Below are 24,964 nucleotides of genomic sequence, written 5' to 3'. Positions count from 1 at the left end.
TTTGAAATTGAAAAAAAAAAGGTAATAAATTTTGACTTAGATAGTTCAAAAAATACAAAAAAAAAAGTGAAAAAAAAGAGAAACAAATTAGACTATTAGAGTCTCTTCAAGCTTGGTGCTACTTGGAGCTTTTCGTAGGATGGAGTGTAGATATGACAAAATGGACTTAAACTCTAAACCTTGTTTACTTTCCCCCATTAAATCTTTTAATCATCATCATCATCTTTGTAAACTAACCTTGCTTTATTCTCATGCAAGTATTGTGATGATGTAGCATATCTATAGAAACTCCTCATCCTCTATTAAAATCTTGCCACTCTCTCTAAAAAACTATTATCTCGAATTTATTAATTATCCACCATAAAATCAATTTAATGTTTAATTATGATATTATGATGAGAGACTAAATTTTCTTCTCTTCATTTTCGTCAAAAAAAATAAAAATTTCTTCTCTTCATTATGCTTGAATTGAGAACAAACTAATATTTATATGTTACATATTTGATCATATGCTGCTCTGTTTGGTTTTACTTAGTCAAATGTTTATCTGTCGTCAATTACAAGTCCATGTTATCATCTACAAAACAAACAACAATCATAATTTTTTTATTAATAAAATATTAGCATTAATATAGGAAAATAGTTATGAGACAGTTCTACTCGGTTACTTTTAGATGTGTCATGTGATCCGTCATGTGTTTATTTTTATTTTACAAAATGATAATATATATATATATATATATATATATATATATATGAAAAATCCTTGGGTTTTAAAGGGAGCATATGTTTATTTATTTATTTTTCTTACTTATTTTATAAATAAGTTTTTTTTATTGGTTGTTAGCAAATGATGTTGTGTTGCATTTGTTTGCACCCAAGAATTTCTCCCTAGCTATTATTATAAGAACAATTATTGTGACTTATTCTTCCTCATTATCAGGAACAACAAACAGATTCACAAATTCCTGACATAAGACTTACTTTTCACGCACATAAAAAAGATGAGTGGCACACTCTTTTTACTAAAAAAAAATACAAACACACAACAAAGAGAAACACTTGTGTGGACCAAGACCAAGAATTTTGGTTTGATCACACACAAAGAGAGAAGAGAGAAGAGAGAGAAGAGAGAGAAAATGTAGAAGAGATAAGAGAAGAGAGAGAAGGAGAAAATCTTGTGTGTGTGACCAAACCAAAATTCTTGGTCCTAGTCCACATAAGATTTTCTCCCCAACAAAAGAAAACATATTCATTTATTAAAAAAACATATTTATCTCTTCCAATTTTTCATGGTCTCTCATCTGCAGGGCCGTTCCTACGAATCTGGAGGCTCGGTGCTGGAAGTGAAATGAGACCCGTAACAAAATAAAGATGTATTTTTTTTTTAAAAGAACAATGTTCTATTTAAATTTTTTAAAAGATAAATACAAGGTGCCGTATATATGCGGTACACCCAAAGGTGAAAATCACTACCATATACATGAGGAACCTCAAACCACCCTCCCAAAAAAACACCCACCTAACAACAAAAGTAAGAGGACTCAATTCTAATAGGCCTAAAACAAAACAACAAAAAAGGAAAGTGGAAACCTGCACAGAACCACCAAAAGCCATGCGTCCACAAAGCTGACAGCAAAACGAGTCTTCATTCACACCAAAACGAAATTACCATTCCTATTTAAATTGAAATGAAATCCGTAAACATAAGAAATTATATCCATATTCTAATAAATAATAAAAAAATACAAGTTAAGAAGAATACCTTTATCAACCTTCTAGGCACTAAAACGAGTCTTCTTACTCGCATTTACTGAAGCAAATTGATCAATCAACTCTTCGTATTGTATATTTCGCAACATAGCACTTTCAATTGCTATCATTGCTAAGCCATTAAGTCTTTCTTGTAGCATGGTAGACCTCAGATAAGACTTCAACAACTTCAACTTTGAAAAACTTCTTTCTGCGGAGGCAACTGTCACGGGAATTGTCAATAAAATTCTATATGCAACAATTGTATTAGAAAAACAACTCGCGCCTTTCAAAAATCGTAAAATCTCAATAGGTCGCATTTCTTCTTCAGGCAAGATATCCCTTAGTGACCTTAACTCCAGATATAGTTCTCTCCCATCAATATCAGAATTCTCATTATGTTTCAATGCTTGCTCAAAATTACTACAACAAGACTCCAAAGTCGCATTATCCAATGATTTAAACTTGTCAGAAGTCAACAAAAAACCAAAAATAGCTTCATATTGTTGGAATTGTTCAAATCTCTTATTAAGAGATACAACAGCTTGATCAACAAGGCAAAGAAAGTAATTAAACCTAAAAGATTCTTCTTCAGATTGCTCAACCGACGGGGTATTCAAATCCTCATCAAACTGCCTTTTTCTTCGAATTATGCGCCTTTGAGGAAATACTGGGTCAATATTCAATTCAATAGCAACTTCTGTAGCATCATCCAAGGCCTTCTTAAAACCACTTTCTCTATATTTCTTAAAAAAAGAAATCAACTCTTTTATTTTTGACATAGCAACATCAATAAGCATATCATCTGACTGTAAGAGCTTGCTAACCAAATTAATTGCTGATAATATGTTAAACCATATAATTATAGATACTATAAACTCAAAATCACCAAGTTCATGTGTTGCTAAGGATTTAGCTTCACTTCTTATTTTAGAATCAAGATCTTTTTCTGACACTTCAAGTAAAGCTTCAATAAAATCTGACATTGCTGCTCTTATAGCTTTGACACTTTCTATATGACTCTCCCAACGAGTGGATGACAATGATTTTGGAGTCAACCCTTTTAAATTATCTTTCAAAATTTTCCATCTCTTAGTAGAGTTGGCAAAAATAGTATAAATGCGTTGAACAACTCTAAAAAAATCTTTAGCTTTACCAAATGTGTTAGCCATATCACACAATGTCAAGTTAATACTATGACAACTACAAGGAGTATAAAAGGCTCTTGGATTTATATCTAAAAACCTCTTTTGTACACCTTGATGTTTTCCTTTCATATTTGACCCATTATCATAACCTTGTCCTCGCACATCAAGGATGTCAAGATCAAGATTTTTCAATTCATCTTGTAAAACATCAAAAAGCCCTTGCCCAGTTGTATCATTCACATTCAAAAATCCTAAAAAAGACTCCTCAATGCTAACAGAATTTGAAGAAACATCCACATATCGTATTATCAGAGACATTTGTTCTTGGTGACTAATATCAGGAGTACAATCAAGTATCACTGAGAAATACTTTGTTTGCTTGATTTTTTCAATGATTTGATTTTTAATTCTAGAAGCAAGCAAAAGTATTAACTCATTTTGGATTTTAGGCCCAAGACATTTATCCTGAAGATTATCATCTGTAATACGTCTAACATGTTCTTGGACACATGGATCAAATTCATTTAACATATCAATTAAGCCCAAAAAGTTCACGTTGTTATCTTCATCTAATTTTTCTACGGAACCACGGAAGGCCAAATTATGCTTAGCAAGAAATTTCACTATTGCAATAATTCTTTTTAAAACACCTTTCCAATGATCCCTTTCTTGCTCAATCAATCTTTGAGTTATTTTATCAATAGTTTGAAAACTATTCATCCTTTGACGTAACTCATACCAAGTAGTCATGCTCTTAATGTGATCCAAGCTTGTCTCATGCTCTTTAAGTCTATCACGAACATGACACCAATCACTAAAACCCTCGTTTGCTAATTGACTTCTACTAATCCCTCTTTTGAAAACTTTACAACAAAAACAAAATAATCTATCAAGCTCTTTTGAATAAACAAGCCAATCTCTATCACACTTCTCTCCATTTGATAAAGTTCTAGTATAAAAATTAGCCGTAAAGCGTCTAGAATATTTATCTCTAGGACCCGTCACAATTTTTAAGTCTCTTTTAGGGCATTTTGTAGCTACCAACTCAATCATTTTAGACTCGAGAGAATCCCAATTTCTAGGATCAAATATATCTACACTAATGTGAATGTCATTAACATCATCAACATTTTGATTATCATCTTCATTATCATTCAGATTTTCAACATCAATATCCATACCAACATTGTCGTCAATAGGAATAGCATCAACATTATCAACATGAATAACATCAATGGGAATAGCATCAACATTATCATCAATAGGAATGGCATTATCATCAATAGGAATAGAACTATCATCAATAGGAATTTGTGTTTCTTTTACAATAAATTTATCAAGAGCTCCTGTTTGAGATTCAATTAACTCATCTTCTTTTTTCTTTTTCCTACGCTTCTCAGCACCAGACTCAAACTTTCTAATCTTAGGTGGAAATTTAGGAGGCATAGAGGAAGATTGAAAAAGTATAAAACCTGAAATTCTTGACTGTTCTTGAGCAATTCAGCAATGTCGAAGTTGAACCATATTTGACATACAATGTTGAGGTTGAACCATAAAATAAAATAAAGACATAATTAGTAATTAGCAACATTATCAATTAATATTATACATGTTAAAACAGAGAATAACCAAAAACTTATAAAATTAGAAACAGAACAGTGTCAGTGTTGTTTTGGAAAGGGGAAAACGTTAATCTCTATTTGAACTTGTATAACTTATAAAATTATACATGTTAATCTCTATTTGAACTCGTCAGCCTCATAAAATTCATAAAATTAAACCATAATCTAGCCAATTTAGCAATTTGAAAAACTCATAAAATTAATCTCTATCAATCTCTATTCCAGCATTTAGCAATTTTAACATTCAACAAAAATCAGCCAATTCCATGAAAGGAAGTAAAAGAAATCAACGAAAGAGAGGTTATTTACCTAACAGAGTAACAATGTCAGTGTTGATTTGGAAAACGTCAATAGGATGGTCGATGATGATGATGGTATGGTCAGAAATCGAAGTGGTTGAGAGATGCAGTCGGAGGAAACATTTGAGTAGTCGGGAGTCGCGTTTGAACCATGAAGGAAGAAGAAAAACGAAACACTGATGGTGAGAGGAATGGAACGCGCGTTGTTGGCATGTATCAGAGAAAGAGTATTTTTTTTTTAGTGGGGGGTACTGGGCTATAATTTTTTTTTGAGGCCCATACCCTGGGGAGGCCCGGTGCTAAGCGCTGCTTGCACCCCCCCAGGGTCCGGCCCTGCTCATCTGCCTATTACAAAATCATTTTGTTTTTTTGTTACCTTAGGTATGATTTATACATGCGAAGAGCCTATTGTATCCTTGTGATTTGCGTTTATGATGCGGGTAAATCTTGAGGATAGGGACTGCGTCACACCTTAGATTTGCAAGCATACGTGACTCAGTTCATTGTTGTCAAGTTCGTGACGCAATTCTCTGCTACCAACATCAAATTACAACAATCGTAACAACTAATAAGTTTACTTGATCTCTATTTTAGGGTGTGTATGTTGCAAGGCATGAAATTACATTCCTTGGAATGACATTCCTAGGAATAATATTCCAAGGAATAACAACATTACTACTCATGTGTTTGTTAAAAATTTAGATTTCATTGGAATGCTTTAGAAATTAATTAATTAAAAAATAAAAATGGAAATAAATGTTAGTGGTAGTGAGAATTTAGGATTAAGAGGTCTTTACCCCCTGTAATATAGGTCATTTCCGGTTTTCCCCCAGTATTTTTTTTTTGATTTACCCCCTGTAAAAAAATTGTTTTGATTTACCCCCCTAATAGGCCAAACAAAAGCCAATTTTATTTTTATTTCAAGAAATTTTCGTTTTTGTTTGACCTATTAGGGGGGTAAATCAAAATAATTTTTTTTACAGGGGGTAAATAAAAATAAAAAATTACAGGGGGAAAACCAAAAATGAACCTATATTACAGGGAGGTAAAGACCTATTAACCCGAGAATTTATAACAAGTTGAGTTTTATTCCCATGGGAATGTTAGATTCCCATCCTTTAAGCATGAGAATAACAGTAAAAGAAATCATGTGTAAGTAACATTATTGGGGAATATAACATTGAACAAATTTTCAAAACTTGAAACAAACATGATAATGTTGCATTTCCAATCATATTACAAACCTTTATTTTGAGAGAATTATGTGCATAATTTATTCAACATTCTTAAAGATTTGGCCCCGTTTGGATTGAGCTTATTTTAAGCTTATGAAAAATAGCTTATGTAAATAAATAAGTTTTTATTTTAATTTATATGCTCTCACTAACGAAAATTGTATCTTCATAAACGGTTTTTCATAAAATACCTTAACAAACTTATAAATAATACATAGAAACGTATTTATTTGCATAAGTTGTTTTGTATAAGCTCTAAAATAAACTAATCCAAACGGGTCCACTAATTTGAAAAATATTCACACAAAAAAAGAAAAAAAAAATACTAATTGAAAAATGGGTGGGATAAAATAATTGGACCACGTGGCACTCTGTTAGTTTTGAATTTTTTTTTTAACTGTGAACAAACAGAAAGACTAATACCAACTTTTTTACAGAGTGTAGGGACAAAACCCAAACAAAAAAAAGTGCAAGGACCAATACCAAAAATGGGTGAAAGTGCAGGGACTAATTACCTATTTAAGCCTAATTTATTCAACAAAAATAGAAGAATGATACACCTGGATCCCAATTATTCGACAACCAGTGCTTTCAACGACTTCCCCAATTATGATACACAAAAATAGAAGAATCATACCTCTGTTCGTAACCATATTCGATGAAAATTGGATGATTCATAAGCGACATACACACAACAAATCACTCCATCTCATCACCGATGTAGATCGAAATGTTACCTTCGGACACAACTGCTGAAGGTCTCCAGATCTCATCGCCGATGTAGATCTAAATGTTACCTTCAGACACAACTGCTGAAGGTCTCCAGATCTTCTAAACACTTCCAACCAGAATGATTCACCGTATTTTTGGATACACTATAATTGTCAATGGAATTATCAACACATTCAAAGGCTTGGCCATCTTGAATCCTGGATAGAAATGATAGTCAACTTACATTGTGGTGTTTATTGCATTGGGTGTAATTGCCTTGTTGTTGGAAGCAATTGCATGACTATTGGTTCTTCTAGGGCATAAGTCTAGTTAAGATGGGCTATAATCCAATTCAGAACAATATTAAATTATGATATTTTAATTAGAATTTAATTTACATGAATTGATATTTCCCATGCACTTCCCTACTTTGACTACATGTTATACTTGTCCAACGATCATTTAACATATTATTCTCGACAGTTCTCGGTTCTATATCCTCCGTTCCACCAAAAAGGGTGCACAATGTACACAGGAATCGTGTCTGGGGGTTTTGAGGGAGTCGATTAACGTCCCCGGTCTATTGGCTGTTCGGTCTTATTGGTGAAGGCACTAGTATTTCTTCTAAGGTTCTAAAGCGTATGGGAATTAACTAGAAAGATGCACGTGTGGAAGTGGAAAAGATAGTTGGAAGGTGTGGTGGTTTTGTTACGGTTGAGATTCAGTTTACTCCGCGTGCCAAGAGTGTTTTAAAGCTCTCGTTGGAGAGGAAGCTCGCCAACTTAGTAAACGATAACATACCTTTATATGTCGTTTTGCATATCAAATCAATTATACTTTGTTTTCCCAAAATTGTGCTCATGACATATTTCCCAAAATTGTGCTCATGACATATTATTTGTAGAGCAATGCTATTTATCAAGAAAGATTTTATCAAGAAATTGTCCCGAAATTAATGTTAGCCAATAAAATCTCAGCCTGGCCGGAAATCATGGGGTGGTGGGTGTTATATATATTTTTTTTATGAAACTTTAATAAATAAGATTAAAATCTAAGAGTGATTATTCTGCCATGTCATTCTTGAATTCATCAAGAAAATCCATTCTTGATATCTAGCATTTTCCTTATTTGTATGATTAATTCCAAACATGACTTGATTGTTGCTTTGATTGATAATGGTTGAACAATTTGAATTAAATACATTCAAAATGAGTTTAAATCTATATAATATAAATTTACCATCTATTTCAAGGCCTCTTCTCTTCTTTTCTTGACAAGTGTCACCATTTTTAAAGGTTTTAAAGTTTCATTCAACTAACGACATGTGACGCTCTAATCTTCTTCTATTCTAATGTTTTATTTATGGAAATGTTATAATTCAATGTTTTTTTTTTTGGAAGACCAATTATATTGTGTTATTATATGTTTTTTTTTTATGGAAATGATACAATTCAATGTTTTTTTTTTGAAAGACCAATGATATTGTATTATTATATTATTTGTATAATCGTGTAATGTAGTGTTTAGTTATCATATATTTTATAGTTGGTATTAAGGAATGAAATTTTAACGAGATTGTTTTATATAATATGATATTTCAATTATAACATGAAAATACGTGCAGAATAAATAAAAAATATCGTTGAAAATAAAAGGTTAACCCACGCTGATATTTATCTCTGTGCTAAAAATATGAATATTGTTTTACTTTAATAATAATAATAATATTGTGAATTGTGAGACAATCTCTATCTCTATCTCTATTATAAACATTTCCCCTATTTTATTTTGATAGTACACGTGACAACTTTATATTGAAAGGTGTATTTAATATTTTCTTTCATATACACACCAAAATGTTATGTGCTAAAATTTGGAGGAGTATTTAATGTATCAGGATTGCAACCGAAAATTTACATATGAAATTACTCTGATGAGCTAACCGAAAATTTTGGCAACCAAAGGGTAATGAGTTTCTTGATTTTTATTTTCAGTAAACATTGTGTCCTTATTGTGACTAATCAATTAAAAATTCTATTGACAATTATAATCGACTTTAAAAATTGTTGTTTTGTTATTGGAAAATTTTAGTATTTATAAAATAAAATTGTTGCTTCATTGTTTAAAATTTTTAGTGTTCGAGCTTATAATTTGACGCCACGATATTTGATAGTCACAATAAAAAAAAATTTAAGGGATGTTTATTTGCCTTAACTACTAAGGATGCATTGAAAAAAAACAAAAAGTTATTTGGAATTCATTGATATGTTTTATTTGCCTTAATTGCGGTGGAAATTCTATGCCTCAAATTGTATTTCCATAACCGAATTGTAAGGATTCATAGATAGAAAAAACAAAAAAAATGCGCACAATTCATTGTTTTTTTTAAGGAAAAAAGTTAGAATTCAATGGTATTTTTTTAAGGAAAAAGTTAGAATTCAATGGTATGCTTGATTCACGTGTAATTAGCCTTAACTGGTGAGAAAATCCTAAGCCTATAATGATATTTCCATAACCGAGTTTTTTTTTTTTGAGGGAATTTCCATAACCGAGTTGTAGTGATGAATTGACGGAAATAATTAAAAAATTATTAAAATTAATTCATGTCATTTGTAAATATTCCTCCAATAATACATTGACATGTGTCAATGTCTTTTTTTAAACCAATCATATTGCAACAATTTGATGTTATTTTGTCATATTTTTTATTTTCACATTGCTTCCAATAATATTTTATTTATACAATTAGCCTATTTATTTTTGTTACACGTTTGGATTTAAATAAAAAAATACATATATGTGTTTGATAAAAAAAATAAGATGTGTAGATGTCCCTCTAAAAAAAAGTGTGTAAATGTCAAATAAATAGTATCAATAAGAGAAAATCATGGGTTTGAAATTTGGTAATTTTGTTTCTAATTTCATATGTATGAATTGATGAACATTAAAGTACGATATTATTTTTCACTTTATCATGATGAATCAAGGGAATGATTATTTTAATTTTGATGTTTTTTACTATAAATATTGGTTTTAGTTCTCACACTTTTCACAACACACTTTCGATCCATAATTCATATTATTGGAAGTTTTCTCTAAAATTCTATTTTTTTCTCTCTTTGTTTCATTGTCGTTTTATTTCTTTCAATTCTCTTATTTTATTTGGTTATTGTCTTCCATTGATTTAAGCCGGAACTACACATGTTTTGCACTTCTATGAGTATCTCTCTTGCATTTGCATTCCAACCCTTATCTGTTTTTTCATTTTGACTTACGTTTTTTTTAGCTTTATTATAAAAAATATCATCTCCCTCAAGTGTTCCTTTAATTATTTTTGAATCACATCTAAATGATGCACTAGATGTTGTTGGTTCATAATTTCTTAATAAATTGTGGTTTTTGTCATTTTGTTGCATTCATTGATTAAATTTAGTGATTTTTTTTTTTTTTGTAGGAATGTTGGATACAGGTGATAAACCAAATATACTCCTTGAAGCATCTTAGAAAAGAAGGAAAGAAGGAATGTTATTTTTGTGAGAATATGATACAAGATTATAGATAGGAATAGTCATATCATTAGTTATTATTGAGAAATACATTATTAAGTGAATGAAAGAAGGGAAAAAGAAATGTTATTAGTGTGTGACATATGTAGAGATCTAAGTGGGGGAGTTCCTTTGTATATGCTTTTAAGGTATCTTTCAATTTTAATCATATTATTGGTGTGAACTACATTTAGTGAAGCCTTCATAGTTTTTTTTTTTTTTTTCATTCACTAGGTTCAAACCTTACTTAAGAAAACCGAATCCAATTCCCCTCAAATAAACTTAATGTCAATGACATCTCTGCCATTGAATACCTACATTAATGAAATAAACAATTTCATATCTACATTTGAATTGCTTTAACATTGGATTTCTTTGCACGCATTAAGTTAATCTATAGTTCATTTGTAAATATAATCAAAATTGATATCTTTATCTAATAAACATTTTCCTTGCAAAAAAATTAAAGTACACATGGCATGTTTATTTTCAAAAGATCATTAATTGATCAAGGATGTATGTATCATATATGAATATGTTCTTTTTTATTTTACATCAAGAAAAAATGTTCTTTTTTTTGACAAAAAAATCTATTCCTTTTGTCAAATAAAAAAACCACCGTATAGTCCACAAGTCTTAACTTAACTAGCAAAAATGTTGAAATTGTTAGGGAATAATGCGATCAAGGTTTAAACTCTGACTCCTCCAAATACGTGTTTGAGTTTCTAATGGCTATTGTCATTTCGTCTATCTAAAAAAGCATGGTGTATTCTTTTAATGAGATTATTTCTTTAAATGAGATTTTCCCATAATTATAGGCCTTCATTTTATGAGGAACGTTGATGGCAATTTTTTGGTCTATTTTATTTTTAGAGGAAAAAAAAAGGAAAAGTATGTTATTTAATTTGTTTGTTTCATTGCTACTTGAAATTATATACTGAATATCTTTATATAATACAAAAGCTTACTTCTACGGGCAATAGTACATGTGGCGTCTCATGTTTCTTCTAGCATTTAATGCTTCTCACACATAAATTGTTGCAATGCATTTTACCTTTGATCAAGAAAGTTGCCTTAATTACATTTTGGTTATATTACATTCATTCCATTTATTTAAACGTTTAAATCGAACTTTATTGCTTTATCACCGTAAACTAAATTATTATAAAAGATTAGAACAAAAAGAAAAAACCACCTTTACATGTGATCAGACCAAACTAAAGTTTTTATTTCTTTTCCACTCTAATTTTGACTCTAAAATTTTACATATTAGTTAGCCGATGTTTTTTATAATTACTCGGAAATAACTTAATTATTGTATTATCTTTGTGAATTTTTTTAATCTCCGAAAATATAGGAAAAATCGTTTTTAAGTTGTAAACCAAACTGACAAATAAATTAGTTTCTTTTTCTACTAAATTTTCAACCATATTTTAATATCCTACCTATCTTAAAAGAAATAATTTTCTAATTTTTCTTGGAGAAGAAGAGATAAATATCATCTACGGATACACTATTTTGAATCAGAAAAAAATAGCAATTAGTGGTGTCATTTTATTTTTTAGCAATTACACTCTTTGGACTCCAATTTTTTTTTTAACCAAAAAATGTTTTTTTGTTTTTATCATATTTTTATTTTTATTTCCGTTTTTTGTACACCATCATGGTATTGCGGTAATCAAGTCATAATTAATTTGGTCAACAAATGATCAATATAGTAACTTATTTTTTATTTTATTTCCGTTATTTTGTACACCATCATGGTATTGCCGCACTCAAGGCATAATTAAGTTGGTCAAATGAATGGAAATAGTAACTTTTTTTTTTTGTAGTATGAGGTTGTAGTACCATTTTTTTTAGAGAGAGGTTTTAGTACCATGTATAAAAGGAATATGTATTCTTGATTGGAAATAGTTAATTAATATGAGGTTGTAGTAGTAGTACAATGTATAAAAGGAAATAGTTAATTAATAGTTAATTTGCAATCAAATGCTACATTAACGTATTAACGTATATAGGTCCATCCGTTTTTTTATATAATTGACGTATTATTTTGTTGGCCGATCCAATTGTTGTATGACAAGTGTCCATTTTACTTTGGCGGCCAATCGAATTGCAACAGACTTTTTATTTTTTGTTTATTCTTTTAGTTTCTTCACATAATAATTAATTTAGTAGTTACCGCCTATAAAAAGTCCATGTTTCATTTGATCATTTTATATGCCATTTTCTTTCTTTTTCACATATTGTTGTTGGTATTAACAAAAGGAAGTGTTGCAATGGCTCCGAGATTGTCTGATAACATCTCTGAGATCAACCCGGTGAAGGAATCATGAACCATAAAAGGCGCTAATTAATTTCATATTATTTAGTGCTTCAATTTGTTAAAAAAAATGTTTAGTGCTTAAAAAAAAGTCACATATTATTCATCGAAAAAAAAAGTTAAAACAATTTTGATAAAAATAATTTTTTTTTCCAAAGGAAGTGATAAGAATGAACTTTTTTTGAAGGATATTAAAATGAACTTAATTAATTTTAATTTACTCATATACTTTCTTAAAATGTTGTCATTACTTACGCATTTTTATATGAGCAATGCTATATCTCTAGAAAAAAAACATCAAGAATTCTTCAAGAATAAAAAGCAACCAATCACAATGCACTATTTGCCACAATTCAAGGAGGTGTGGCTGAAAAATAGGAAGTGGACAAATAAATCATGCAATTAAAACTTGCCACATGTGTCTTGAAAAATTCTTGATACTATTTTATATTTATATTTATTTTGCACAAGAAGTAATAAATTAAAAATTATACTTAATTTTTTCATCTTTACATTAATAGTGGTGATTTGCTTGAATTGTTTTTCTATAAATATTGGTTTCCATTTAACCATACCTCACACCACTTCTTTGACATTCAGTCAAAAAATTCAAAGTTCTTTCAAAATTTTCTATTTTTTTGTGTTTCAACAATTTTCATTTTTTTTTCTCATTTTTTTCAAAGGCTCCAAAACCAAAAATTGGTTTAATTTACGAGATTAATTCGTTGACAGAATCATAGAGTGTGGTTTGTATTGTTCACCTTTGGTTTGTATTGTTCACCTATTATAAAAGAAAAAAAGGTTAATAAAAAATGATTTGAATTAAACTTGATCATGATGGGTGTGTTCATTCTCGAATTGTTTCTCTTAGTGAAATTTCATTCTTTTAATGACGAGCTATGGGTACTCAAGTCCAAACAGAGCTATGGGTACTCAAATTCCACAGATTGTTTCACTAATGACGAGTTATGGGGTACTCAAATCCAAACCAATCTAGAATAAAACCACACATGTGATAAAAAAACAGAAAACCACACAAAATCTACACAAAACGATCTAAACTGCATGTAATTTTAATTTTAAATCGATGGGTTGTTGCCTCAAAACTAATTTAAAACACACAACAAGCAGCCTATTGACGAGCCACTTTTTTATTTTCTTACATAGAAATGTATGTTGTAAATTTGACTATGTTGGTGGGTTCAATTTTCAATTGAAGTAGAATTTTCATTTATTTTTACCTTCTTTTTTCTCTTGATTATTTTTCCTTTTTGCTTTACACTTGCACAATATATTAAACGAAAATGATTATTGGAGACCCAAACCTCAACCAACCACTAAAGAGAGAAAGAAATAAAGAGTGAAGTGATAGATATTGATAAGTTGGTGATTTACAAAAAGACAGATATAAAGATAAAATAAGACGTTAAATAAGTGTAAAAAAGTTTAGCATAATTATTCGCATTCCTTTAAAAATATACTATTTTATATAATTTTAATAATTTTTCAATTTTTTTGTCAGGTAATAATATCTCATAATTATAATTTGCTTTAAAATAATTTTGAAATATTAATATTATTTTAAAAAGTGAATATAAAATTAGTTAACATTATTGAAATTGATTTCTCTCACGTGAAATCAATTTTTTTTTATATGATTTTGTTTTTTGCTAGCAAAAATTTAGGGTAGGTGGTAGGTGTCCCTGTCTAAAGTTTCTATATGATTTAGTAAATTTGTTTACCAATAATTGTATTGGCTTTTTGTTATTCTATAATTTGAATCTTAAATATTGATAGCTTAAATAATATTACATTAGTGATGTTAAAAAAAAAATTCCATTTCGATTGGAAGCTTTCTATTTTGTCAAACAGTTTCGACCGAAAACTATTCATTATTAATGTAACATTAATTTTTTAAAATATAATTATGATTTCATTAGTTACTCAACTAATCATAATTATATTTTCACAACTTTAAAGACTTAACTGTTCATTTTTTGTTTTTGTTTTGACAAAAGTTCCAATTACTTTTTATAATTGAATAAAGTTTTTGTGTTTGGGATTAAATTGGATAGCCCAGTTTTTTTATGGGCTAAAATAGATCTTTACTCTCTTTTATTATGTATTATTATTCTTATATCAAAAAGATAATAGTAATCGTGAAGGTAATCATCACGGGTTGGATTGCTCATTAGTGAAATTGACGCCAAATCATCATCCAAAACACTACAACATTATGTATATTGGTCACTTCACTTACATATTTATCAACACCTATTCTTGGATCATATGTGGAAATGTAAACCATAATTGACACATTAACATAGTCATAATTGACACATTAACATATCTCTTTTAAATTTGAGACACTCTGCGTCTGTGATTTGGTGAAATAGCCAAATAAGTTGAGACGAAGAAACAATATAGTAAAAATTATGGGTTGATTGTAGTTTCACACATGGCACATTAACATACATCACTCTGTAACTGTGAGACTTTATGTGTGTATGATCTGGTGAAATAGTCAAATAAGGCGAGAGACACAATATTGTAGAAAATATGGGTTAGTAGTGGTTTCATAGAGATACATTTTTGTTCATTTCTTTCACGAGATGAGAGACAACAAATTAGAAAAAGAAAGAAGATGAAAAAGGAATTTGAGCATGAGAGAAATGATAAGGGAAAAAAACTAATAAGTGTGTTTTATAAACATGTATTTTATAAAAATGTCACATCAATTAAAAATGTCTAACAAACATGTATTTGATAAACACATCAGAACACATCAAAAAAATTTCATTGTCACATGGTGTTCGCGGTGCGGTTTGGTTCCGTTTTGAGGCTAAAAGTCATCCGAACCGCAAGATAAAAATGCATGCGGTTTGGTTTGGTTCGGTTGACTTCTAAAATACAATCCGAACCAAACCAAACCAAATCAATGCGGTTTGGGTTGGATCGGCTGGTGCGGTTTTTTCGAGACAATTCAATTTTTTTTTTCCGATATTAAAATCAAGTTAAAAAGTTAAAACGCAACATATTTTCGTTAATGTTACCAACAATGTTTTAAATTTCATCTAACATTACAATTTTATTTTATTCAACAATGTTCACAACTGCATAAATCAAATTAAAAATGTGGACAAAAGTAATCTTATTTTGTAAGAAATAAAAAAAACGAAGATTTTATCGTTTTTTAAAAGTTCAAATAGGACATAAATACATTTTTGAAATAAAAAGCAAAGAATTAACTTAACAAGAGAAAATATATGTCATTTTATAAATTTGTCCATTGAGTTTATTTGAGTATTGGTTTAGGTAACATATATTTAATTAGTGTTTTTCATATGTTGCGGTTTGATTTGAATTGGTTTGGTTGGTAAGATAAAAACCGCAAACCAAACCAAACCATACGGTTGAGTAGAAAAATGATCCAAATACATCCGAACCAAATGCGGTTTTTTGCGGTTTCGGTTTGGGTTGGTTCAGTTTGCGGTTTTTCTATTGGATTGGTTCGGTTTTGAACACCCTCACATCCCACCAAACAACAAAAGTGTAGAAATTTTGTCAAAAAAAAAAGTAGGTTAAATTTAAAATAATAAAGGTCGAATAAAAAACTACATGAAAGCGAATGACATTCAAAAATTAAAATTTAAGATAAAAATATAAACAAATGACAAACAAACAAATAATCATAATGTTAGAACTTTCGTGGGAGCCTGCATTGTGATGTATCATCACATTAGACTAAGAACAACCACCCAAATGAGATTGATATTACATCTCCCACCAAAGCCTTAAGACATTAGGTATATGTGTCATCTCATTTATATGTTTCTTCAACATCTACTATCTATGTACATGATCCACCACTAAGACCCACTCCCGCTCCCCTACAATGTTGACTCGGGATATGATACCATCATTAGACCTTTTGTAGAAGCCAACACTGGTGTGGATCAACACATTAAAGAAAGAGAAACCACACAAGTGATAACCTCACATTTTCATCCAAAATTTTAAGGCTTGAGCATATGAATTTTTTCACTTATTTGTTGATGGACTTTCACTCTGTTATTCAAGGTTCGTCTTTAATTGACACTTGATACATCACAATATTATTTCTCTCAATTATGGCGAAATTCTAGCCCGTGCTTGGCACGGGTGTCCAAACTAGTTTATCTATGAATTGCTATTAGTTCATTTTTTGGCCCGCCTTTTCGCTCCGTCTTTTATTTTGAGTGTAGTTAAAAACCTGTATTCACGTTCAATACTTTGTTTGTGCTTGCTGAAATTTTAGCTTACATTATGGAATTTCTAGATCATAATTATATTTGATCTGAGTACCTGTTATTGGGTTTTCTCCGCTAGGGCGAGGGTGTGGCAGCACGTGTTCTTGAAAATTTGGGTGCTGATCCATCTAATATTCGTACTCAGGCTAGTATTATGTTCTCATTTATTCATTTTACGTATATATTTATTATATAGGAACGTGCTTTCATCTTAATTTAATTTGGTGCTAGCAGAGGAGGTAACTTACGATCCAAGTTTTCTTAACGACAAATTGTTGATGATGCCTCATTATCTGTTGAAGCTTGCTTATTTTCTCTCTGTCTTTATCCTAAAAATTAAAATCCTAGCGAAAAGTGGATCCTGTTGTGGGCAGGCAGCTACAAATTGAACGTGTTACTCAAATCTTAGGTCGTCGCTCCGAAAAATAATTGTCTTATTGGGGAACCTGGTTTCGGAAAGACAGCTATTGCTGAAGGTCTCGCCCAACGGATTGCAAATGGTGATGTCCCCGAAACCCAGGTCGGCCTAAGGGTCAAACAACCTAAGCAAGGGATTTAGGCCTCAAAATTATCAGTGAAAAAAAGGCCTCTAAAAAATTAATTTGGTTATAAGTATATTATAGGCTTAATTGCATGTTTGGTCCCTTATGTTTATTTTAGTTTTCAAGTTGGTCCCTTACGTTTTGAAAGTTTCAAGTTGGCCCCTTACGTTTTAAAAGTTTTCAAGTTGGTCCCTTACGTTTTGAAAGTTTCAAGTTAGTCCCTTATGTTTATTTTAGTTTTCAAGTCGGTCCAAAACATAAGGGACCAACTTGAAAACTAAAATAAACATAAGGGACCAACTTGAAAACTAAAATAAACATAAGGGACTAACTTATTCCAACATGAGCAACGTTTTGGACCAACTTGAAACTTTTAAAACGTAAGGGACCAACTTGAAACTTTCAAAACGTAAGGGACCAACTTGAAAACTAAAATAAACATAAGGGACCAAACATGCAATTAAGCCTATATTATATGATAAATAAATTAAAGACATTTGCATAACATAATTGATTACTAAAAAGGCCTCAATTACTCTTGGTTATGAATTCAAATTTTGATTTCCGCAAAATTGATTTTATACAAATATTCTGCTAGAAAAATATATTTTTAATGGCTACATTAATTTTTTTGCTTTAGGCCTCTTAATCTCTAGGGACGGCCCTGCCGAAACCTTAGAGGGAAAGAAGGTGAGTGTTTTTTTCTTTCTATTTCTAGTCTACAAATTGTTGTTGGTTTGATTTAGGGTTTTTGCTCTTTCTTTTTCAGCACCACAAACATCTCAATTTATTTATTAATATGATTTCAACATATTGTCCATTTACTTCTAATACTACATTTTGACTGGGAAGTAATTTTCTTGCATCTGGGAGCGCCTTGCCTTGTATTTAGTTATATGATTGTGTCATAATTTTGAGTTTCTATCTTGGGTCTGTTTAAAGTTCTTAGATATGGAATTTTAGCATATGTTTTGGTTTCTTGACTTCTCAAAAATGGGTACACTGCATTTAATATAGTACAGTAATAATTCAGTAATACAATGATTTCAAAATATATTTCGAATCACAGTAGAGTATTTCACTTTGGACTTGCGGATCAATGATTTTCAACAATTCATTTTTTTTATCAATAGTATAAAAAAATTAAAAATTTTGAATGGTCACTTTGGACTAGCTATGAAGTGTGAATACTGAAGACATATATATGATTGTGTGCATATGCTAAACTTGCCACTACTTCCATCTGTTAAGTAAATAGTAGATTTAAGTACTTATGCAGTGCATAAGAACCACAACACTAGATGAATTTAGGAAGCACATTGAAAAAGATCCAGCTTTGGAGAGGAGATTCCAGCCAGTTAAAAGTGCCAGAGCCAACTGCGAGTGAAACCATACAAATACTGAAAGGGCTTAAAGAGTGCTTTGATATTCACCACAAGCTCCGTTAAACCGATGATGCTCTTGTAGCTGCCGCAGAGCTATCACATTAATATATCAGGCTTGTCATAATTTATATTTATGCACATTCTCTCCTCATTTTCAATTTTAATTTAGGCTTTGTAAAATATATATATATATATATATATATATATATATATATATATATATATATATATTTTAGTTCTGATACCATATTATGAATAGAGAAAAGTGAATGAAAATAGATTTCTCATTAATGAATGGAGCTAGTACAAGTTGTGTACATACACAAGAGTGGTCTATGTTAGCTTATTATGTGTAGCAAACACTAGATTACTAACTCTTAACTAACTAGTGAATACTTGTTGTACAAGCAATCATTCTCTAACTAACTTTTTAACAGTCTAATGATTACTTGCTGTGCAAGTAATCCTCCCCTAACTGATATGATATGGTGTGATAGTTCTGGACTTCTGGTATTGCATGTTTAAATGAGATTTTTTTTTACAAATGTCAATCTTTCGGAACTTAGGTTTATGCCTTTGCATTGTTTACAACATTTATTTTGGAACTCTCATATAGTTGTGAATATGAATGAATCAAATTGTACCTTGTATATTGTTGTTTCTAGTTCATAAAATAATTAGTCTTCTGCAGAGATCGATTTTTGCATGACAAAGCTATAGATTTGATTGATGTAGCTGGTTCCTGAGTTCAACTTCAACATGCGGATGTATTGTTCATCTACCATTCTCTGAACCAACAGTTCTTGTCTCTTCTATTGTTGAGCTAATTGGGACGGAAAGATATACTTGCAGTTACCTGAAGAAGCAAGAGGGCTTGAAAAGGAGGTTAGGCTAGGAGAAAGGTGAAGTTGTTCGCAACCAATAATTTGAAAAGGTTAAGTCCATAATTTAAGATTTAGCTTGTATTTTGTAACACTAGCCAACATTTTTAGGTTACTCAACCACCTTTTTTCCTACAAGATTACATTATATTTTTCTAAAAACAAAAGTAAGCCATCTAAGGCTATCTTATCTTTCCTAAAGTTCTATAGCGACTTCGGTCTCTAGTTTTTGTTTGAAGACATTATACTGGTTTGTTCCTTCAATTATATATTTCCAAATTCTTTTACTTTTCGGCTAATAATTAGCGGGCTGATGGTACCTTAATTTTTTATCAGGCTGGAGAGCTACTGGATAAAGAAAGGGATCTAAGACTCAAATATCATCACTTATAGAAAGAAAAAAAAATAAGGAGATGAGCAAGGCAGAGAGTGAGGACTGAAGCAGCATGATTGAGAAAGGAAGCCGTCGCCTTGGATTTGACCTCGACTATGATGAGAAGGACAGCAGTTATAACCGAATCACAAGATTGGTGAGTGGTGACCAAGGAGCTGAAGCAATACTTTAGGCCAGAGTTCTTGAATAGGATGGATGAAATTATTGTTTCAAGGCAACTTAAAAACTGGAGGTTAAGGAGATAGCTGATAAGCCAAAGAGATTTAATGCTGAAGGAGGAGTTCGAGAGTCTGAAAGCCGAAGAGATTGAGCTCTCGGTGACAGAGAGATTTAGGAAGAGAGTCGTCGACGAAGGTTATAATCCTAGTTATGGTGCGAGACCTCTAAGATGAGCTATAATGCAACTTTTGGAAGACAACATACTGAGATGTTTGCTAGAGATATTAAAGAGGGTGACTCTGCTATAGTGGATGCTGATTCTGATGGAAATGTGATTGTGCTCAATTGTAGTAGTGGTGCTCCAGATTCATTGCCTCTTCCTTGTAATATGGCTGCCTTTGAATTCCCCCCAATTGTTTATTTTTTTCTTTCAAAATACTCGTGTTCCTAGTCAATGGTTCAATGATTCAGCTGACGCCATGCATTGAAAGTCTTCCTGATAATGAGATGGTTAAGTGGCATGTCGCGTTGTTGTACCAACGGTGGTGTAAACGTATGTGGATAATAAACTGAAGGGGGAGCACTTTCAAGTAAATGGATCGACTCACACTTGAACTTATTAAGAAAAAAGTAGATGTGAACATCAAATAAGAGAGAGGACTCATACCTAATACCTAAAGTTTTATGTTAAGATGTGGTGTCAATTTCACTAATATGGTTATTCGGAGATCAATGTACAATGTGATAATCTCTCAACTCTGTCTCATGACCCAACATTAAATCACTCATATACATATCGGTTAAGTGTGGAAAAGAGGAGTATAGTTGGTCTTACAAAGTGGAATCCAAAATATGAAAAGAGTCCAAACAAACGAATGGGGTCCAATTTTTTTTTGAATTTCCTACCATTTTTTTATGGAAAAAAAGAAGCTGATATCCCTTATACTTGGAGTTTATCATTTTTTTTTTATTGAATTGATTATGTAGCATCATTCATTTCTTCATTCTGAGTATGATATGTTAAACATTAATTATATGCACCCAAAGCTATCAATTTTATCCAACAACATCACTATTCAAGAAACAACTTAGTCAAACCTGAATAACTTTGGATACACTTTTCTTTCTTAGATAGCTGTTCACTACTCAACTAGACAAGCAACTTTCAAATGAATTTAAGATATCATTGAAATGTCAATTTCATAGTACACATTTTATGAAGGCAAAAAAAAAAAATCATGTAACAAATGTTCAACTGGACAATAATTATCGACTGTTTCAACTTCAACACACTATAGAACAAGCTGCTAAACTATCAAACATATCTGCTGAAAGTAATTAATCTTGTATTTTTGCACACTCTTTCCTAAAGATTAATTAAATGTGGAATTAATTAAATTCCTTAAACAAATTTCTTCCTAACTTGATGAACCAATGGTTGCCACTTTAGGCACATGAACAGGAAACTCATGAATCTCATCCATCCATGGATTTTTCTCCTTAGCTGGATCAACGGTCCTCAATGCACGCCACACAGCACTGTTACATTTAAATCCAGAACCAAATGCAATTTGCCAAGTCCTATCACCTTTTCTAATCCTCCCTTTAGCTTCAGTATAAGCCAATTCATACCATAATGAACTACTAGAAGTGTTACCAAATCTATTCAGTGTCATTCTTGATGGTTCCATATGCCAATCACTAAGATCAAGATTTTTCTCCAATTCATCCAAAACAGCTCTTCCACCAGCATGAATACAAAAATGCTCAAAAGCTAATTTAAAATCAGGAATGTAGGGTTTTATCTTCATCTTGAAAGCTTTTCTTGCAACCAAAGTTGCGAAAAACAGAAGCTGTTCTGACATAGGTAGGACTAATGGACCAAGTGTTGTGATGTTGGTTTTGAGTGCTTCTCCGGCGACCGCCATTAAATCTTTTGAGAGTGATACACCAATTGATTTCTTCTCATCTTCTTCTTGGAAGACGCAACCGTATGATCTGTCGTCCGCGCCTTTATGTGTTCGGACGGTGTGGATCAGTTGGTATTTAGCTCTTTTGCTGTCAGAAGCTTTGTTGGAGAGGAGAATTGCTGATCCTCCCATTCTAAACAAACAATTTGATACTAACATTGATCTGTCATTGCCAAAATACCAGTTGAGTGTGATGTTCTCCATGCTCACCACTAAGGCATAAGAGTTTGGATGAACCTATACATATAACAAAAATGTTAATCAAATTGTTTTGCTATAATAACATGGTATTTTTGGTATATTAAGATCATAAGTTTGAATGAATGTATAAAGTGAATGTTAATTTCAATGATTTATTCATGGTCCCTTAGTTGTAATTGTAAAGATGTGGACAATTTGGTATTATTGACTATAGTTTGGTTGGGGCAGTGTATTAAATAGGGTGGCAAACTTTTAATGTTATAACTGCAAGTAACATGGACAATCTGTACATGTGTGTGTGTGGACAACTGGGGTGATATAATTGCTTCAAAAAACTTCTCTCATGGACCAGTACTTAATTTACTTTTGGTTACACTTTTACTTTTTGAATGAGTCAAAATTAAATTGAGACGTGTATAATTGATATTCACAAGTTTAGATGTTCGCTAAAAATTTATTCCAACTTAAAGCTATAATTTGAAGTTTGCCCCTAAAATTTTGTTCTAACTTGAAGCTACAATTTCGAGCTTTTGTCTCTACGATTAAGTTATAATTACCAAAATGACCATGAAATTAAACAATAGTATTATGAATAAAGAATGCAAACTAACCTGTAGGAGCTGCTTAGCAAGGTCAATAGAGATAAGTCCAGCACTACAACCCATACCACCAAGATTATAACTTTGAACATTCCCTCTTAACTTATAATGATTCACAATCATAGCAGAAAGAGAAGGTGTAGGATTAAACAAACTACAATTCACAACCAAAATCCCAATATCCTTAGCCTTAACACCAGTTTTCTCCAAAAGCTCATCAATAGCACCAAACATAACTTCCTCAGCTTCTTTCCTTGCTTCAGCCATACAAGGATTTGGTGGAACACTCAATATTGCTGGGGGCAAATAAGTCTTTTGACCTAAACCAGACCTCTCAAGTATTTTCTTTTGAAAAGCCAAATTTTCATCAGAAAATGTACCTGTTAATTCAGACCTATTCATGAAAATTTCTCTAGTACATGTGTATTCTTGTTTTGGTTTGTAACATGCAAAATCAACCAAGTAAACACCTCTTGGACGACTCATGAAATAAAGTGTCACAAGAAATACCATAAGACTAGTACATAGTGTTACTGATACAAGATTGAATTTGAGATTTTCATATAGTTGAACAATATCATGGTATGATATAGTTGATAAATGAGCTGAAGCTGCTCCAAAAAGTGGTATGAGTAAAAGGTACATAGCTTTTGAGATTAAGTAATGGTAACCAAGTTTCACATATTTAAGTTTCACTGATAGAAGAAAATTTGGAAGTTTTCTTCTTTCTTGAGGTGATTCAAAAGAAACTGATTGGTTTTTGTGATCTTCCATGAGTATTGAAATTGAAGTAATTAACTCTTGGAAAATTTATAAGGACTTGTTTGGTTTGTATACTTAAAATGAAACAAAATCAAATGAGAGTGGAAATAATTTATATTTTTCTCAAGTGCTTGTGCTAGAGGGATGTATAACATATGATATGTTTTGGCTAAGAATGTAAAATGTAGACCAAAAAAAGAAGGAATTGAATGTGATGAAAAAATATGGAAGATGGCATTGTTATAAAGGATTTGTATGTGTGAAGAGATAGGGGATAGTTGATACAACTACCCCAACGAACTTTTAATTGTTATATGTGTGGGCATTGAATTAGCCAACTGGGAAACAGCCTTATAAATTTTATTTATATTTTTTATTTCATTTTTTCTTTCCTTTTATTGCTAAGTTTTGCCACCTTTTTTTTTTTTTTGGCAATTAATTTTATTTGATTTCCAATTTCATTTATAGATACAACAAGTACAATACTGCAATAGCACATGCATGCATGTTAATTCGTAGGCCGGTGAACAGTTTCCCAACTTGGGTCAATATCTCACGTTGGTCATTGGTGAGCTATACACAAATAAATGATGCTAAATTTTGAGACTACACGAAATGTTTGTTTATTTATTTATTTTTTCTACCTTCCTTTTCACTTTTTCGTTTCAGGAAGGAAAACCTCCATCCTCTATTACTTGTCAATATGTTTCAATAAAAAAAAAACTCCATAGTTTTTTAACATTTCATATACCAATTATTACAATACCTAAATTTTAAAAAAAATGTAATAGATATAATTTCGATAACTGAAATTAAATAAACTAAATTCACAGTATTGTTACTTATTTTTACCATAAAAAATGTATTTAGCATTTTTAATTGAAGAGGAACAAATCCAAAATTTGTAACTAGTATCATGGATGTAATAATAATATATATAAATTTGTACCATTACATCATCGTTGTTACAACTAATAAAGACCAAATTTTAGTATTCACTTGCACAATGATAAATATGGTGCCGCTTTATCAAAATGTTTGTATGAAACCACATAGTGAATAGCAATTTAACGAGATTAGACTTAGGTAACTTCTCATCTAATGGTTCCTTTTAATCGATGTATACTTTCTATGATTCAAATATAAC

The 24,964-nt window shown here is 31.0% G+C and overlaps 2 protein-coding genes and 2 long non-coding RNA genes across 4 annotated transcripts; 2 read left to right on the top strand and 2 right to left on the bottom strand.

Annotated features, from left to right (window-relative positions):
• Positions 1–1,778: 1,778 nt before the first annotated feature.
• Positions 1,779–4,346, bottom strand: LOC146956816 (uncharacterized). The gene is made up of 2 exons (XM_085749741.1): positions 3,827–4,346; positions 1,779–3,700 (listed from the first exon to the last, which is right to left on the bottom strand). Exons 1-2 carry the CDS (start codon positions 4,344–4,346, stop codon positions 1,779–1,781), a joined length of 2,442 nt encoding a protein of 813 aa, XP_085605867.1.
• A 2,219-nt stretch (positions 4,347–6,565) lies between these two features.
• LOC146956815 (uncharacterized) lies at positions 6,566–7,183 on the top strand. Its single transcript, XR_015021196.1, has 2 exons — positions 6,566–6,814; positions 6,875–7,183. It is a non-coding gene; the product is annotated as an uncharacterized LOC146956815 (long non-coding RNA).
• An 11,907-nt stretch (positions 7,184–19,090) lies between these two features.
• Positions 19,091–21,761, top strand: LOC146956814 (uncharacterized). The gene is made up of 2 exons (XR_015021195.1): positions 19,091–19,785; positions 20,069–21,761. It is a non-coding gene; the product is annotated as an uncharacterized LOC146956814 (long non-coding RNA).
• On the bottom strand, positions 21,449–24,033 carry LOC146956813 (3-ketoacyl-CoA synthase 11-like). Its single transcript, XM_085731679.1, has 2 exons — positions 23,068–24,033; positions 21,449–22,492 (listed from the first exon to the last, which is right to left on the bottom strand). The coding sequence occupies exons 1-2, from the start codon at positions 23,827–23,829 to the stop codon at positions 21,704–21,706; spliced, it is 1,551 nt and encodes a 516-aa protein (XP_085587805.1). The 5' UTR covers positions 23,830–24,033; the 3' UTR covers positions 21,449–21,703.
• Positions 24,034–24,964: the final 931 nt, after the last annotated feature.

Source organism: Medicago sativa, chromosome 1 (assembly GCF_051527215.1).
Source record: "Medicago sativa cultivar Bolivia chromosome 1, Bolivia_mono, whole genome shotgun sequence".
Taxonomy (NCBI): Eukaryota; Viridiplantae; Streptophyta; class Magnoliopsida; order Fabales; family Fabaceae; genus Medicago; species Medicago sativa.
This window is presented reverse-complemented; position numbering and strand designations above follow the sequence as displayed.